Source organism: Hyperoodon ampullatus, assembly GCF_949752795.1.
Source record: "Hyperoodon ampullatus genome assembly, chromosome: 1".
Lineage (NCBI taxonomy): Eukaryota > Metazoa > Chordata > Mammalia > Artiodactyla > Ziphiidae > Hyperoodon > Hyperoodon ampullatus.
The window spans coordinates 10,535,192-10,552,937 of NC_136914.1; the positions used below are offsets into that span (position 1 = coordinate 10,535,192).

A 17,746-nucleotide genomic window follows, 5' to 3' on the forward strand; every position below is an offset into this window, starting at 1 on the left:
CTAATTCCGCTCCCTCGTTTGAGAGAAGAAGAAATGAGGTCCTGAGAAGGAAGTATTTCCTTAAGGGCTACACCTCTAGTTAGTGGTGCCCCTAAGACCGCAGCCCAGGTCTCCTCACCCTGAGTCCGGTTCTCGTCCCACTGCATCCTGCCTCATCTCTACGTACCAAGTTGAACTACACAAAACTGCTGACATTTTTAATCTGAAGAAAACAATCATTTCCTGTGGTTTGATCTATAGAAGGACTTGCTCAGCTGGCCAGCTTGCTGCCCAAATCCCACTCCCTCCATGACCTCTGCCGGCGGAGAAGGCTCTCTTCCCACTCAGATCCCTGCAAACTTGGCTTTAGGGAAATTCAGACTTTTCCAAAACTTCCACATCCCTTATCCCATTTGATCCTTATTACAATCTCAACACAGAGGGAAGAATCTCTGAAAGAAAAGTTATATTAAGATATCACCAAATAGGGCTTCCCTGGTGGCACAGTGGTTGAGAGTCCGCCTGCCGATGCAGGGGACAGGGGTTCGTGCCCCAGTCCGGGAAGATCCCACATGCCGCGAGCGGCTGGGCCCGTGAGCTATGGCCGCTGAGCCTGCGCGTCCAGAGCCTGTGCTCTGCAACGGGAGAGGCCACAACAGTGAGAGGCCCATGTACCGCAAAAAAAAAAAAAAAAAGATATCACCAAATGAATATTTTGGAAGTGAGTGTAAGTTGTTTCACAGGGTCAGTAATCAGAAGCATGAATATGAAATAAGTGATACTAAGCACAGAGGATGCACCTGGATGTGGTACTTACCGAGTCAGACACTGACTGGCTCTCCGGGATACTGAGGGCCACGACCCCTCTTGCTGCCTCAACAACCCCATTAGTCTGGTGTGTGGAGCTGGAATTCACTGCTTCTGTGTCTTCTCCCTAATGAAAAATCAAGACTCAATCATGGGCAATTTATTTAAATTGCTAGATTGCTTAGGGAACAGAGACCCCTAGCATCCCTGGCCCTAAAGCACAGTAATCAAATATAGTCTCCACCTCCAATGGGGAGGGCAAAGAAAATAGAGTGAGATTTTTAAAAATTCGATAAAAAGATTCTTTCATTAAATACATGAAATTACCCCATCACTTTGTCTGTATCTATCTAGATTGTATCCAAAAATGAGAATGATTATTCTGATTTCCAAATAGGAAGTTGCTATATTACATTACATTAAATTACGTTCTCTGGAAGGAAGAACATGTTTCACATCTTCCTTGAATCCTATACACTCTAGAGAAGGAAGAAAGCATAATGTTTTCTCCCTTCCAGTTAACCCATATGGAGCCCTAACTCCCAAACAGAAATGGCCATTCGCAAATGGCCATTAAGTGTATTTCTACTTTCCTGCTAGTTGGAAACTAGGACATTGACATTGGTATACTGGGTTTGCATAGTTCTGTGTCACTTTATCACATGTATAGATTTGTGTAATCAAGTAATCAACATATAGAATCTATTTAAAATTATTATTATTGTTCTCTAAAGTCTTGCTTTAAGAGTTTCTTGGGTAATTTTATTTTGTGTCAAAAGCAGCCAATGGTGCCCCTACTGAGGCTTACAGAAGAATCTAATAAAAGCTTGTGGTCTATATTTTTTCACACCACTTCCACTGAGTTTATATTGAAAAACTCTAAGAAGGAGGGAAAGGACACAGAAAACTTGTATTGTTATCCATAGCAGTAACATGTTGGGTTCATAGCCTTCTAAATGGAGAGCCAAATATATCATCAAGACAGTTTGGAGACATCTCCCAAAAGAATATACCAAACACTTCTTTTTAAAACACATTAGGGCTTCCCTGGTGCGCAGTGGTTAAGAATCCGCCTGCCAATGCAGGGGACACAGGTTCGATGCCTGGTCTGGGAAGATCCCACATGCCGCAGAGCAACTAAGCCCGTGTGCAACAACTACTGAGCCTGCGCTCTAGAGCCCATGAGCCACAACTACTGAGCCCACGTGCCACAACTACTGAAGCCCGCGCGCCTAAAGCCCATGCTCCACAACAAGAGAAACCACGGCAATGAGAAGCCCGCGCACCACAACGAAGAATAACCCCTGCTCACCGCAACTAGAGAAAGCCCGCACACAGCAACGAAGACCCAACACAGCCAAAAATAAATAACTACAATAAATAAATTAAAAATAAAAATAAAACACATTAAACCTGCCGCCCTGCTGCCCTCACCTGCCCACGAGGTGAGTACAAAGGCTTCTCCCTCCACCACCTGCTCCCACATTTCCAAAGACTGCAGAAGGAGATTTAGAAGCATTGCATGGGAGGAAGTTCGCTGTAGCTGAGGAGAACACACGGAGAGAAATGACTGCAGATAGCTTATCTGTTTGCTCTGGGTTCCCGCCTTTCTGAAGAACCTGATGTTAGCCTACACAAAACAGCCTATTATTTCTCAAAAAGAGAATGGACTTGACCTTTTGGGGTCAGAGACTCCAAGAGGAGACACCTCTCCTCCACAGCCCCGGGACATGGGCGTTCACACCCACTGAAGGCAGACAACCAGGCAGGCCAAGGAATCACGGAAGAGAAGTGAATTACACAAAAGAAATGGGAGTGGAATAATAAATATCCCTGTGCAGGAAGGGAATGTGGCATATTTCACCTAACAAAGCACATTTTTTAGATTTCTACTTACAGCTCCAAGATCAAAGGGAAACAGCTAGGGAAGAAAATGGAGAATCTGTCTGATATGCAATTTGACTTTTTCTCTTACCCGATTTTCTAATTCTTCTATCTCAAGTTACTTACTTTTCCCTGAATGTATAACTCTATTTTTAAAAAACCCATTATATTTATAATCTGTAGACATGCAGCTGGAGCTGTACACATGAAGCCACAATTCAGAGTAGCACATTTCCTCAAAATGAGGCACTGTGAAGCATTTTCCAAATGACTAATGACATTAACTGACACTTTGTGACAATTGTTAGTTATAGGTATTATTTCCAAATGCATAATGAATAGGTGCTTATGGAATTCAAATACATTATCAAATTATATTATGTTGGTAGCTGTAGAAGCTAAATGCTTACGACAATGAAGCTATTTGAAAATGGCATGGAGTAGTAGAAACATAAGTATATATAATATTATATTTTCATTGGGTGATTATTAAACATTTAAGATCAAATATCCTATTCAATTAAATCTTTTTCCAAGTTCAGGGACATAAACCATTAACACTTGACAGTGGCTGCTACTTTATCATTCAGTATTTGATTTTACCTATTTGAGCATCAGCTTTCATTAGATGTATTTTCAAAATTGTCTTTAGCAGTGTATAACCTCTTCTGTTTTGCTTTAAGTTTTAGTTTTAATTTTAAGTTTTAAGTTATTGCATTTTTAAAAGAAGAGGTCATACAGCAACTAGAATTAGTAAATCATTTACATCAAAATGAAACCTTCCTGAATACAGTATTTGGATAAAATACTTGTACTTTTCCTTTTTTTTTTAACCTAATGGGATATAATTGTGAAACATAAATGCATTATGCCCTTCAAATTCAATAAACTAGAAATTCTGCAGTTGGGTGTTTTTCTCCATTATTACTTTAATAGTTACTTTCTAAGCCATTCCTTTTTCAAAATTCACCTTTTTGTGCACTGAGACCCTTTCCTTCTCCTGGTTGGTCCTGTCAGTGCCTGTTCACTGACTCCTATCTCCTTCATCTTGCTTGCCTTTACTTTTTCTTTTTCTTTTTTGTTTGCAGATTATACTGCCTAGTCCAGTGCCTGGTACATATAGGTATTTGGTGCATGTTTGTCCCTCTTTACCCCCATCCCCTGTTATGCGCTGACATTCTCTTCTTAGAACATTAGAACATCAGTTTTGTTCTACATAGTTTTTTTAAAACAATTTATTCTCCTGTTGCTTGAAGGAAAATAAATGAACTTAATAATAACTTAAGCTATAAAAAGGACACTTGCTCACACTTTCCTACACCTCTGATCCACATGCATGCTTTCTTTGTCCCACTCTTTGGGATACTCTTTTCAATTACTTCCTGAATACAGCCCTCTCCACTCTCTCTAACCTGCCAAGACTGTTTAAGCTTTCGGAAGCAAACTAAGTGTCCAACGACAGATGAATAGATAAAGAAGATGTGGCAAATATATACAATGGAATATTACTCAGCCATAAAAAGAAACAAAACTGAATTATTTGTAGTGAGGTGGATGGACCTAGAGACTGTCATACAGAGTGAAGTAAGTCAGAAAGAGAAAAACAAATACCGTATGCTAACACATATATATGGAATCTAAAAGAAAAAGGTTCTGAAGAACCTAGGGGCAGGACGTGAATAAAGAGGCAGACATAGAGAATGGACCTGAAGACACGGGGAGGGGGGATTAAGATATATGTATAACTGAATCACTTTGCTATACATGTGAAACTAACACAGTATTGTAAATCAGCTATATTTTGATTTAAAAAAACACAAAGGGCTTCCCTGGTGGCACAGTGGTTGAGAGTCCGCCTGCCGATGCAGGGGACACGGGTTCGTGCCCCGGTCCAGGAAGATCCCACATGCCACGGAGCGGCTGGGCCCGTGAGCCATGGCTGCTGAGCCTGTGTGTCCGGAGCCTGTGCTTTGCAACGGAGAGGCCACGACAGTGAGAGGCCCGTGTACCGCAAAAAAAAAAAAAAAAAAACACACACAAAAGTATAGTTTATAAGTGCCTTCTAGGAACATTAAAAGAAGCAATTTCTGTGTTATTTGCTTTTCATCAACAACAGAAAAACAATAGATGTGAAAGAATATCCCATCCGTCACTTGTTTATATATTTATAGTTTCCTGATTTTTGTTTAGGCATTGTAACCAAAGATGAAACTGCAAATAAAGATATAGATTTTAAAGGAAAGGGCCAGAAACAGGTCAAATTCAATCCCGGACAGACTACAGCCACGTGGAGAGTGAGAATTCTATCAGACAATGAATATGAGGCTTCAGAGACCTTCCAGATCATTCTGACAAACCCTGTCAGGGCTGCACTGGAGTTTCCAGAAATGGCAACTGTTGAAATTGTGAACGCTGAAGATGGTATGTGGTTCCTATTAGTATGACCTATTAACTAATATGGGTTCCTGGGTCCATTTCAGGCATTTATACCTCCCTCAAGCTCCATAAGCCACTGGACACGTTCAATCCCACTTAGGGTTTAAAGTTAAGTAAATCAGTCCAAGGCAGTCATTTTTCCTTTGTTCTTAGGATTTTTGAAAAGGGATATAGGTTTGCCAACCTTCCTTTAACAAAGGCCCAAGTCCTCACTCTTAGTTCTCTGCACACTAAATATGGCGCAGCTTCGCCCCCAAATGGCTAATCCTCAGGACTCATTCCAGGCCACATCTTCTCACAATTTTCTGGGAGCTCCCCACCGGATCAGGTGGAGACCTCATATATCCCTCGCCCTAGATGTGGCCATTGGGAACCAACCAACGGATTCGTTTTTAGCATGTGTTCCACAAAGTTCTGTTATACTTGTGCATCACAGACTTGAATTCATCGGTTCATTCTACTCATTTATTGGTTCATTCATTCAGCAAATATCTCCCCAGAGAAATTAAAAAGGAAAAAATGTTAGCCAGTGATCGTGCTATTTGTTGCCTCTTTTTGTGATAGTAGAAGAATAGTCCCTAAAAGAAGATTTTAGTATTCATATTTGAATGTTAATTAGACACATCGACTATCATGAGAGTTGAAATACTTCAGGGATCCCCTAGAAGTGCATGACTTAACTATCAGGAAGGAAGTCTTAGTTAAATGCCACAAGAATCTATGAAGAATCTCCTGTATCACCAGGTCCCAAACTGCATAACAGAAAATAAAACAGAATTTCTACAACAGGGTCAGTAAGCTTTCCATGGACCAAGTAAGTCTAGGAAACTTCAAATATCTCCCTTCCTTTGAAGCATCATAATTCACATTAGCTTATTAAGGCTCCTGAGAAATTCTCCTATAAAGAAACCTGTTTAAACTAACACAGTATTGTAAATCAACTATATTTCAATAAAAAAAAGAAAAGAAAAAAAAAACCTGTTTAACTTAGTTTATCTGGTTTTCTCAAATTAGACCATAGACCTTTTTTTTTTTTAAATTTGTGGTGCCCAAAGAATATCCTTTAAAATCCTTGAGTTCTAGTTTTCTTGAAACACAATTTGAGAAATACTGTTCTACATGCTTTGCACTCCGGCAGACAAAAATAGAAAACACTGCCCTCACCACCCAATGAATGAGGTATCTGATCCGTTTTGTTGATAACAACACTTAAACACATGAATCAATTAGGAAAGCCAGATGTGAGGGTACATGGCCAAAACAGAGTTCTAAGCTAAGAAAGTGGAAAGATCACCATCATTCCAAACAATTAAGGTTTTTGGAGGAGGCAGGATTTGAGCTGACTCTTGAAGAATAAAATGGGATTTGGATTCCTAGATGGATATGAACAGGCTGCCCAGAATGGGAAAATAGAGAACATTACTGAATAACTCAGTCCTAATGTATCAGGTTTTTCACATGACATTAATAACTGTAATTCACTTTTAACTTCCTCCATGATGACAACCTTTAGAATCAATTGATGTTCAGACAGTAGACTACCATAGGGAGGTAAAATGACAGAATGAAAATTATCACTGGTCTTTCTCCTCTGTAACTCGGGACAAGTGTTTTCCAAAGACAGGAAAATAAAGAAGAAAAAATTAACAAATGATTAGCTAGATAATTCAACATTGAATTATGGGTAAACTCTTAGTAATAGTTCCAAAAGAAGAAAGGATGGTCTACTACAATATTTTTCCTTCTTGCTTCCATTACTGCGAGGAAGAAATTTTGTGCGTGTATGTATATATGATACAGAGGAGAGATCTGAGTCTATTAAATGTGGTTTAATCCAGAGAATTACTTCAGTTCTCCACTTGACTCTGTGAGTAGGACCAACCCACTTCAAAATTTTGTATTTTTAAACAAACACATATATTTTAACTACACAATGCATGCCTAATGAAAAGCCCCGCCCCCCAAAAAAATAGTACACATAATTCCATCAACAAGAGATGACCAGTATTCATACTCGTATTTCAGTGACTATTCTGATGATGCATATGTGTATATTTTTATGTCCCAAACTGCATGGCAGATAACAATAATATAACAGAAGTGCACACACACATACCCACATACCCAGCTCAGGAAATTTCAGTGGAAATATTATTTTAAGAGTTAAGGGCAGGACGAGTAGCTTCTTTTTCTCAACATATTAAGTGTCCAGCCTTGTGTCTTACCATGATATCTGCTCAATAAATGAATCAAATGTTTGTTGAATGAAGCTGGAAAAGATTTTATGCATTAATGAATTATATTACCTGATTGTTAAAAGCATTAAAAACACACACACACTAAAAGTAAAGCAAGGGCAGAAATCTGAGATCTTTATTGAGAAGACCTAAAATGTGACCTCAAAAAAAAAAAGACGCAAAATTGCTGTGATAATTCTTTCCATTTTAGTGCTAGATAACCTTTTTAAGCTTTCAGAAGGTGTCTGCTAAACTCAATTTCACTGCCCCTCCAGCTCCACTTAATGATATATATTTCCTATTCTTACTGTATTTCATGCAGTTAACCATGTTGGAATATATAAGGGTCAAAGATTATGTATATTTCCACTCAGGTTAAAATATCACCAATATCACCAATTAAACTTAAGTCTTGCCAAAATGTCTTCTATCATCTTTTCTAGAATCAGCAGTTTATATTCCAGAGGCAGAATACAAAACAGAGGAGGACGTTGGGGAGCTTTTGATCGCTGTAAGGCGGTCTGGAGATACAAACCAGGAACTCAACGGTCATTTGCTCTACACATCAAGGTATGAGGCTTTGTGGGTACTGATATCCAGGAATAGGGTCCTTAGTACAGGACTGTGGTGATGCTGGGAGTGGCCAGGTGGTGAGCCAAGCACTTGGGGAGGACAGGGAAGCCTGGACCATTCATGGTGACTCCCATGCAACTCTCTGCAGGTGCCTTAACTTCTTTGAGCTTATCTCCTCAACCAGGGATAAAATTGTACTCAAAATTGAGATTAAAAACCTCTGCTGTGACTACCCACAAAATTTTGTGAGGGTCAAATGAGACATTCTGTGTAAAATAGTTTATATATGCTGGTGGAAAATATAACCAAGGATTCTTAATTTTAATAGTCATCATGGCATCTAGGAAACAATGTGAAATAGCCTGTGTATAGCACTCAGTCTCTCTTCTTCTCCTCCCAACCTCCCCAACAATTAAAACTGCTCCCCAATCATGGGCCCGGGTGTCCTCACACCTCAAAACAACATCCCATTCTTTCTGACCTCACCAGTCAAAATTTAGCTATCCTGTGTCCACTCCCTAAAGATCCTATTTTCTAACTCACTAGGACCATGAATAGGTGAAAATGATGGAACTACATGAAAACCATCCAAATGAGAATAAGAATCAGCTATAAAAGTAAACTACATTTTTCTACACTCACATCAACATTTCACTTCTGACACCAGATGTGTGCAAGTTTTTCCTACACCAAGCAATTCTCCATTTATGCAGAACCAGCTGGTGTCCTAAAATTCTATTCAATTCTGAAACTATCTACCTGGAGGTAACAGAGACCCCACAGGTTAAGGACTCAGTCCCACAAGACGGCCTCCACGTCAGATGCCAATCGCAAGTCCAGGTGGTCACCTATGCTTCTGACAGACAGGTTATAAATCAGAGGTTCCCACCACCCCCTCTTTGGGTTTGATACTTTTCTAGAACAGCTAACATAACTCGGGAAAACAGGTTACTTACTAGGTTACATATTATTAGAAAGGATACAAATCAGGAAGAGCCAGATGGCAGAAATGCATAGGCTAAAGTATGTGGGAAAGGACACAGAACTTCCATGCTCTCTCTGGGTGAGTCACCCGCCCAGCAACCTGGAAGCTCTCTGAACTCCTCTAGCTAGGATTATTTTATGGAGGCTTCCTTACGTAGGCATGATTGATGAAATAATTGGCCATTGGTGAGTAACTCAACCTCTAACCCCTCTCCCTTCCCTGGAGGTTAGGGAGTGGGACCAAAATTTCCAACCCTTTGATCACCTGGTTGGTTTCCCTGGCAATGAGTCCCCATCCAGAGCCTCTCTGGGAGCCCCAGACACCAGTCATCTCATTAGCACACAAAAAAACACATCGCTTCAAAGACTCCAAGGGATTTAGGAGCTGGGTGACAGGAAACAGGGACAAAGACCAAAAGTGTATTATGTCACAGGCTAGTTTACTGGGAGGTCACTATAGCAAGAGGATCAGCCACCATCACTTGCATCTGGCAGAGACTCAAAGTCAAGCAGAGGAGTGGAAAGCTTTACAGTGAAAAAGAGAGAAGGAGTGGACATATATACACTACCAAGTGTAAAACCCATAGCTAGTGGGAAGCAGCCGCACAGCACAGGGAGATCAGCTCAGTGCTTTGGGACCACCTAGAGGGGTGGGATAGGGAGGGTGGGAGGGAGATGCAAGAGGGAGGAGATATGGGGATATATGTATATGTATAGCTGATTCACTTTGTTATAATGCAGAAACTAACACACCATTGTAAAGAAATTATACTCCAATAAAGATGTTAAAAAAAAAAAAAGAGAGAGAGAGAGAGAAGGCTTCAAGATATGCCCTGATTGGGGGCTGTTGGCTTGGGGAAGCTGGAGGCGCCTGTGTAATTGACCAGGGGAGCATATTTGGCTTTCTTTGGTTGTTCCTAAATTGGAAGCCAGGGCAAAAATCAGAGAAGCCGGGAGTTATTAAGTTCTGACGATTTGGGGTGGATTGTTAACAGAGGTTGTGGTTTGACTTCCTACACGAGTTACTGCAGATTGTGGGTCAGAGTTCTATTTTTACACATGATCTGACCACTCCCTTTGCATATATCCCATCTGTGAAAATCTATGCTCACACTTGCTAAACATCTGACTGTGCACAGTGTAACCTCCACAATAAAGAATTATCTATCCAAAATATCAGTAGTGCCAAGACTGAGAAGAGGAATAAGAATAAATTCTCCTCTGCCCCAGATGACAAGGGATTTGGCAGTAAGCCAACAATTTATTTTGAGTTACTCAAAACCAACTACAAAGGGCTTCCCTGGTGGCGCAGTGGTTGAGTGTCCACCTGCCGATGCAGGGGACACGGGTTCATGCCCCAGTCCGGGAAGATCCCACATGCCGCGGAGCGGCTGGGCCCATGAGCCATGGCCACTGAGCCTGTGCTCCGCAACGGGAGAGGCCGCAACAGTGAGAGGCCCGCGTACCGCAAAACAAACAAACAAACAAACAAAAAACCAACTACAAGGACAGGCCTTGTAGAACATCTTTAAGATCTTCATGTGTGTGTTTGGCTATATGTTTAGGGTTGAGCAGCCCTATAGCCTGTTCTTTAAGTATGACTCCCCTCTTGAAGGCACCAGATACTTCCAGCTACATCTAACTTCAACTCTTAAGTTTTACCCTGGTGTTACCTCATGCAGGAAAAGCAACAAGAAGAAATAACAAGGTGAAGTAGTCCTTGAGGTCTTCTTTGTCAGTTGATCCCTGGGAGGATGTGCCAGCTCTCTCTTCCAAGTCCACACAGGGCTCCAGTTGGAATCTTACAAGGAACGAGGGCCTGGGCAAGCGGGGCAGTGGCCGCAGGTGGGCAGAGCAGCTGATGGAGAAATTGCCCTCATCCTCTGCTCTATGATTCCAGCTGGGCTACTTCTGGCACCAGTGGCATATTCTATGTCCACGAGCAGAGTGTCTGGAAGACAACGATTCTGTGAATGGGAGAAATGAAATAGTAAACAGCCCAATTTGGAAGATTATGTGTAATTGCTAAAATGGAAGGGACTATCCCTCTGCCTCTGGAAAGAGCTACCCTTGGGATGACAAGTAGAAGGAACCAGAAAACTCAGAGTGTCTGGCTGTGAGCCAGCTGGGATATGGGGATGCCTCCACCTCAAGTGGGAGAAGCTACACCCAAATTGACCTCCCCATAAGGTCTTCAGGTTCAAGAGAGCTGGTGTTCCCAGCAAACTTCCTGCATAGCTGACAGCGAGAACTTATACAATTTTTATGCATATTCAAGTGTCGTGGTATTTGTCGTCACCACTCCCTACAGTTACTTAAATATCTCAGTGGATAAAAGTTCAATTTGGTTATTTAAGCCTTTCTGGAAGTCTTGTTAAAATAAATGTTTACCAATTACTTATTTTCATGAATAAAATAAGCATAAGCTGATGTATAAATAGTTGAATGGAAAGGAGACTCACGCTCTGTACATTAATAATAATTCACAGATCATAAACATGTATTACACTTATAAGCAGGTGAAAGAAGTGACTAGTTTTATGCTGTGCTTTCATGGTGACCTCAGGGTCCCAAAATATCTGTTGTCAGTATTCTCAGACAATAACATGGAGCTGTTGTATTAAAAAAGCATTGTCTGGGAGAGGAAGAAGAGCTGAGGAATAAACTCTCCTTCACTGGCTGAGAACAGTTGCTCTATAGTAAAATGTTTAAGCTCAGGGATATGCTGGGAAAGGATGTGCAAATTAGATACTTCTTAACCCTGTCTTATTCTCAAAATAAATGTCATCTGTCTTTTTCTTCTTATTTTTTGTTAGGAAATTGCTCCTATTGGAAAAATAGCCAATGAAGAGCAAACCACAGAACCTAAAACCAAGGGAACGGGAACAGTATTGAGTCATCTTGTGGTTTTAGTCAACCCCAAATCAAGTATGCTGAGGTTTTTAAATAATCAGCTTTATCCAGTTAAAAGGGATTGTGTGGTAAACCACAGCCATGGGCCACCCCACTTCTCTGATTGGCTGTTTCTCTGGGTCAAGTGAAGGAGGAGGTGAAAAGCAGTTTCCAAGCACATCCAGCGAAAGACTTTCTTTCTTTCCTTTAGAAAAAAAAATTTACTTATTTGGTTATAGGTGTATATGTAAGTTATAGAAGTTATACCTTGCATCTCAGAGGGGTTCTTTGGATAATTTAGAAGCTCCTTGACTGTACGTCTGTTGGGGGTACATGCTCTTGTATATCAGAACATGTCTTTATATCAACCTCAGTCTTGAAACTCTAGATTGACAGTTACTATCTCCCAGCATTTTGAAGTTATTATTCCATTGTCTTCCAGCTTCCATTGTCTTGTTAAGAAGTCTGCCCTTAGTCTAAAAGTTGTCTTTCTAATGATTTATCTTCTCTGTGCATTTAAGATATTCTCACATTTATCTGATCTGAATCTGTGAAAGGTCTGGGGGCTTTGTTTGAAGAAGTTTTCCTCTAAGGAGGATTTGCATTGCTTCTTCTGGGATCAAGAGCGATGCTGACCCAGAAACACTCCTGATCCCCTCTGTCCCAGGCCAAATCCCAGAGTTTCAGACTCAGCTCCCTGATGGTGCCACAGGCCCATGGCCCAGTCTCCCCTGAAGTGCTGACTCTGAATCCCAGCTTGAGTGGAAGTATCTTCTCTAACTGTAGGGAGGTTGGGGTTTGGGGGTTTTAGGGTATTGTTTTTGTTTTGTTTTGCCCCTTGATGATTTCCCTTACTTCCTGTGAGCACAGAAAAGGCAGAATTATTATTTCTTCTAGATATTTTATAGTGGGAGAGTATCCTAGAATACCTAGCCAGCCAAGATGCTGGGAACAGAAGTCCCAAAGACTCCTCTAGTCAGAAGCTCCCATGCTGCTCCAGCCCTGTCCCCTTCTCCCCTTATCTCCACTCACTACCCCATCTCTCCCAAGTCATGGACCCTCCTGGGCATGAAATGAACTGGGCCTGGGGCTTCTGACTCTGCTTCAGTCAGGAATTAGATGCTGTGCTTTTAAAGAAAGCAATTTCTTGTCTTGCTGCCCTATTAAAATTATATATGGAAGGAAATTTGTATGCTTAAAAGAATGTATAATCATGTAATATAATAACTAAAGACAAAGTGAGGAGGTTAAAAAATGCTCTATCTGGGCTTCTCTGGTGGCTCAGTGGTTAAGAATCTGCCTGCTAATGCAGGGGACACGGGTCAAGCCCTGGTCTGGGAAGATCCCACATGCCGCGGAGCAAATAAGCCTGTGTGCCACAACTACTGAGCCTGTGCTCTAGAGCCCACATGCCACAACTACTGAGGCCCATGTGCCTAGAGCCCGTGCTCTGCAACAAGGGAAACCACTGCAATGAGAAGCCCACGCACCACAGCGAAGAGTAGCCCCCACTCGCCGCAACTAGAGAAAGCCCACATGCAGCAGCGAAGACCCAAAACAGCCAAAAATAAATAAATTAAATAAATAATTTTTTTTAAAAAAAATGCTGTATCAGGAAATGGGTATTTGACTCCTGGACAAGACACTGGGGTGTTCCCTGCCACGATTTCCACATCAATAAAATACCCTAGCCAGCTCATAAAGTTATCAAATGCCATAATATAGTGATTCCATTACCCTTTAATGTAGCTTCTTGATAGAACTTTCTCTCTTACTTTAAGCATCATTTATGATTTTTACAAAGCAAATGTACTCTGAAGCTGCAAAGACTGAGCCATATATACCCTCTGTAAAGAAACAATTAATTTTTAAAATAGTTTCAGAGATTATCAGACTCCCAGTGATGTCTGAGATGGGCATGGGTGAGGGAAAATCTATGCCACTGTCAGCATGGATGGAGTGGCTTGCTGGATCCAGCCAATAACTGCTCCTGAGAAACAATTGGGTGCATCTCTTTCCAACACTGGATTCAGTGACTTCACATTGATAGTGAAACTGGCTGTGGTACTTTTGTGTGTCTTGTTTTGTTTGTTAAACCTTTACCAACACAACATCATGCTCAGTTAGTTTGAGATGAATCCTTTGGTTCTAGCTTGAACTTTGGAGAATTAAACCCATACTCAGTAAGACATTCCATTCTGCCCCATAATCTACCTCTAATGTTCCTCATAAAGATGTTATAACACAACTACTGGGTAAATTGCCCTAATAAGTCTTGAGGCCCAGCTGCTAAAGCATCTTTATGAAAGCAATCTGGAAGTCACACATCAGTCCTCCTTGGAGACTCTTCACTATTAAATAAGGGATTTGTCCAGACCATCACCAGAGACCTCAGCTTATATCACAAGGTATATTTGATGTTTTTGGAACAGAAGTTTCTAACTCATGGGGATTCTTTTTTTTTTTTTTTTTTTTTTTTGCTGTACGCGGGCCTCTCACTGTTGGGGCCTCTCCTGTTGCGGAGCACAGGCTCCGGACGCGCAGGCTCAGCAGCCATGGCTCACAGGCCCAGCCACTCCGCGGCATGTGGGATCCTCCTGGACCGGGGCACGAACCCGCGTTCCCTGCATTGGCAGGCGGACTCTCAACCACTGTGCCACCAGGGAAGCCCTAGTATTACTTTTTTTAGGTCTCAGTTGTCCTTTCTACAAGAGGCACTTTCAGGAGAAAATGTTGATAAAGACAGGGACAGGATCAGACTATTTTATTGCGAGTCTCAAATTAGTTTGACCACTTCATCTCTCAAACACGCCTCTGTCAGGATTTGAGTGGCTATGGGTTGCTGTGTTCAGATCTAGAAAGGATTAGACTGGGCTGCTGTTACCCAAAGTTGGTGTGAATTTATAGACACAGCACAGAGCTTCCTTGAAACTGAGTTATGTCAAGCGATAAACCAGATGGAGCAGAGTTTGAAGAGTGTATATGCTCTTTAGTTGGGGATGGCAAATTTATCATGTATTATATTGTTCTAGAACAAAGGAAAATATGAATGAGATTAAAAGTTGGTTTGGTTTTTGTTAGTTTGGTCTCCTAAATGGGTTTGTTTGTTGATATCCCACCCTGTGGACAAGATCTCAGAATGGTACGATAGGCCAGTTTTGCTCCACTAAGAAAAAGAAATTGCTGGGACTTCCCTCGTGGTCCAGTGGTAAAGAATCTGCCTTCCAGTGCAGGGGACCCAGTTTCGATCCCTGGTCAGGCCGCAGGGCAACTAAGCACATGTGCCACAACTACTGAGCGTGCGCGCGCCTCAACTAGAGAGAGAAAACTCGCACACCACAGCTAGAGAGAAGCCCGTGCTCTGCAATAACAACAACAAAAAGATCCCCCATGCCTCAAATGAAGATCCCGTGTGCCGCAACTAAGACCCAACACAGCCAAATAAATAAATAAATAAAGGGGGGGAAAGAGGTTAGCCATCAAAGCCTTGGAAAAAAATAAAGAAATTGCCAAGGACTAAGTTCAGTTCCTAAAGATATTTTCACATGTCTCAAGGGCTAAGAATAAGTATAGACTCTGAAGTCTATGCATTCTTCATTGTGTAATTTCTTTTCAAAAATTGACCCCTTAGAATTAAGATAACTTTTTTTCTTAATGTGTATGACAGATCAATATCAAACAAACAACCCAATCAAAAAACAGGCAGAAAATCTAAAAAAACACTTCCCCAAAGAAGACATACAGATGGCCAACAGGCATATGAAAAAATCCTCAACATCACTAATTATAGAGAAATGCAAATCAAAACTGCAATGAGGTATCATCTCACTCCGGTCACAATGACTATCTTCAAAAAGTCTACAACTAATAAATGCTGGAGAGGGTGTGGAGAAAAGGGAACCCTCCTACACTGTTGGTGGGAATGTAAATTGGTGCAGCCACTATGGAAAACAGTATGAAGGTTCCTTAAAACTAAAAGTACAGTTGCCATATCATCCTGCAATCCTATTCCTGGACATATATCCAGAGAAAACTATAATTTGAAAAGATACATGCACCCCTATGTTCACAGCAGCTCTATTTACAATAGCCAAGACATGGAAGAAAACTAAATGTCCATCGACAGATGAATGGATAAAGAAGATGTGGTAAATATATACAATAGAGTATTATTCAGCTGTAAAAGAGAATGAAATATGCCATTTTCAGCAAGATGGATGAACCTAGAGATTATCGTACTAAGTGAAGTAAGCCAAATATTTTGTGATATCGCTTATATGTGGAATCTAAAAAAAATGATACAAATGAATTTATTTCCAAAACAGAAATAGACCCACAGACATAGATAACAAACTTATGGATACCAAAGGGGAAAGGGGCGGGGGGAGGGATAAATTAGGAATTTGGGATTAACATATACACACGACTGTATATAAAATAGATAAGCAACAAGGACCTACTGTATAGCACAGGGAACTGCACTAAATATTTTGTAATAACCTATAAGAGTTCAAGTCAAAAAAACAATAAAGTATGTGAATTTTCAGTATACTCCACAGAAATTTGGAATTTGTATTATATTTTCTGTTAAACCAAAGAGATATTAGGGAGTGTCTACTAGGAATATTAATCTTGATTATGTAGATTTTTGGAGAAAGAGATGTTACTCACAATCTTATATATAAAGTATCTGTTGTTTTCTCCACAGAAGAGAAGGAAATAGGAGTAATTTTAACTGTTTGAGGTTCTGAAGAATCACTGCCTAGTCAAGTCTATTTGATAAATATAAGGGGCAAACAGAGGAATAGAAACACTCTGAAAGAAAAGAATGACAATATGGAGTTATGTGGTTTTTTAAAGCCTATTTGAAAGATTAGAATTTTTTAAATATCAGGGTTCTGATTAGCATTATAGCTAGAGCAGCTATCTCTCACTGAGAGGTTGGGACAGGTTTGCCTGAACCAAGTTCTCGAGACCCAGAAGTTGTTTGCCGGGCAAAATGAGAGAGAAAGAAGCAAAGTTATGGATGTAGGGACTTTTTTAACATTGTTCTACATACTCTGCTTCATAGTAGCTCTTTCCTTTTATAACCAGTTCTCAGTTTTCTAGTGTGATGAGGAATTAACATGAAAAAGTTGAAATCGGTATATCTATAGCTTTAACTTCCTTTTATCTTCACTGTCATACCTTTTCCTGTAGCCGAAGAGTGATGCCAGTACAATATCTGTGCTCATTCTCTGCTGGACCTAATTGCTGGTCAAGGTGCACAAGGAAAGAAATGGAAGAAGAAAAAAAGAAGAGAATGGGGAAGTGAAATGATAGAGTGAGAAAAGCCAGGACTGGGGGCTTGAAGACTTGGCCTCTGAGTCTGGGATACCACTACCTTCCCACGTAACCTCGGGCAAGTGGAGCTACTGGGGCTCAGTTTCCCAATCCATAAAACGAGGCTAACACAAGATTGTAAATCAACTGTACTCCAATAAAAATTAATTAAAAAAAAAAAGAGAACAGACTTGTGGTTGCCAAGCAGTGGAGGGGATGGGGGGGCAGTGGTGGTGGAAGGATGGGTTAGGAGTTTGGGACTAGCAGATACAAACTATTATATATAGGATGGATAAACAACAAGGTCCTACTGTAGGGGAACTATATGCAATATCCTATGATAAACCATAATGGAAAAGAATATGAAAAAGTATATATGTGTATGACTTTGCAGAAATTAACACATTGTAAATCAACTATACTTGGATAAAATAAATTTTAAAAAAAACCTAAAGCCAGAAACACCTGAAATGAATTGTTAGTGCCACAGTATTATATGAACTACAAAGTCATTATGTGAACAACAAAATAAGTAAGATGAGCTAAAACAGACTAACCTGTAGGAAGAGCTAAAAGCAGGAATGTACAAAAATAAATATGTCTTAATATCTATTTCTTGAGGACATATTTCC

The 17,746-nt window shown here is 40.6% G+C and overlaps 1 protein-coding gene across 1 annotated transcript in view; it reads left to right on the forward strand.

Annotated features, from left to right (window-relative positions):
* FREM3 (FRAS1 related extracellular matrix 3) overlaps positions 1-17,746 on the forward strand; it is a gene marked incomplete at both ends in the record, with an annotated part of 36,654 nt that overhangs the window by 10,893 nt on the left and 8,015 nt on the right. The window contains 3 exon segments of the mRNA XM_079710061.1: positions 4,861-5,091; positions 7,787-7,887; positions 7,889-7,913. Coding sequence (XP_079566187.1) covers positions 4,861-5,091; positions 7,787-7,887; positions 7,889-7,913 — 357 coding nt within the window.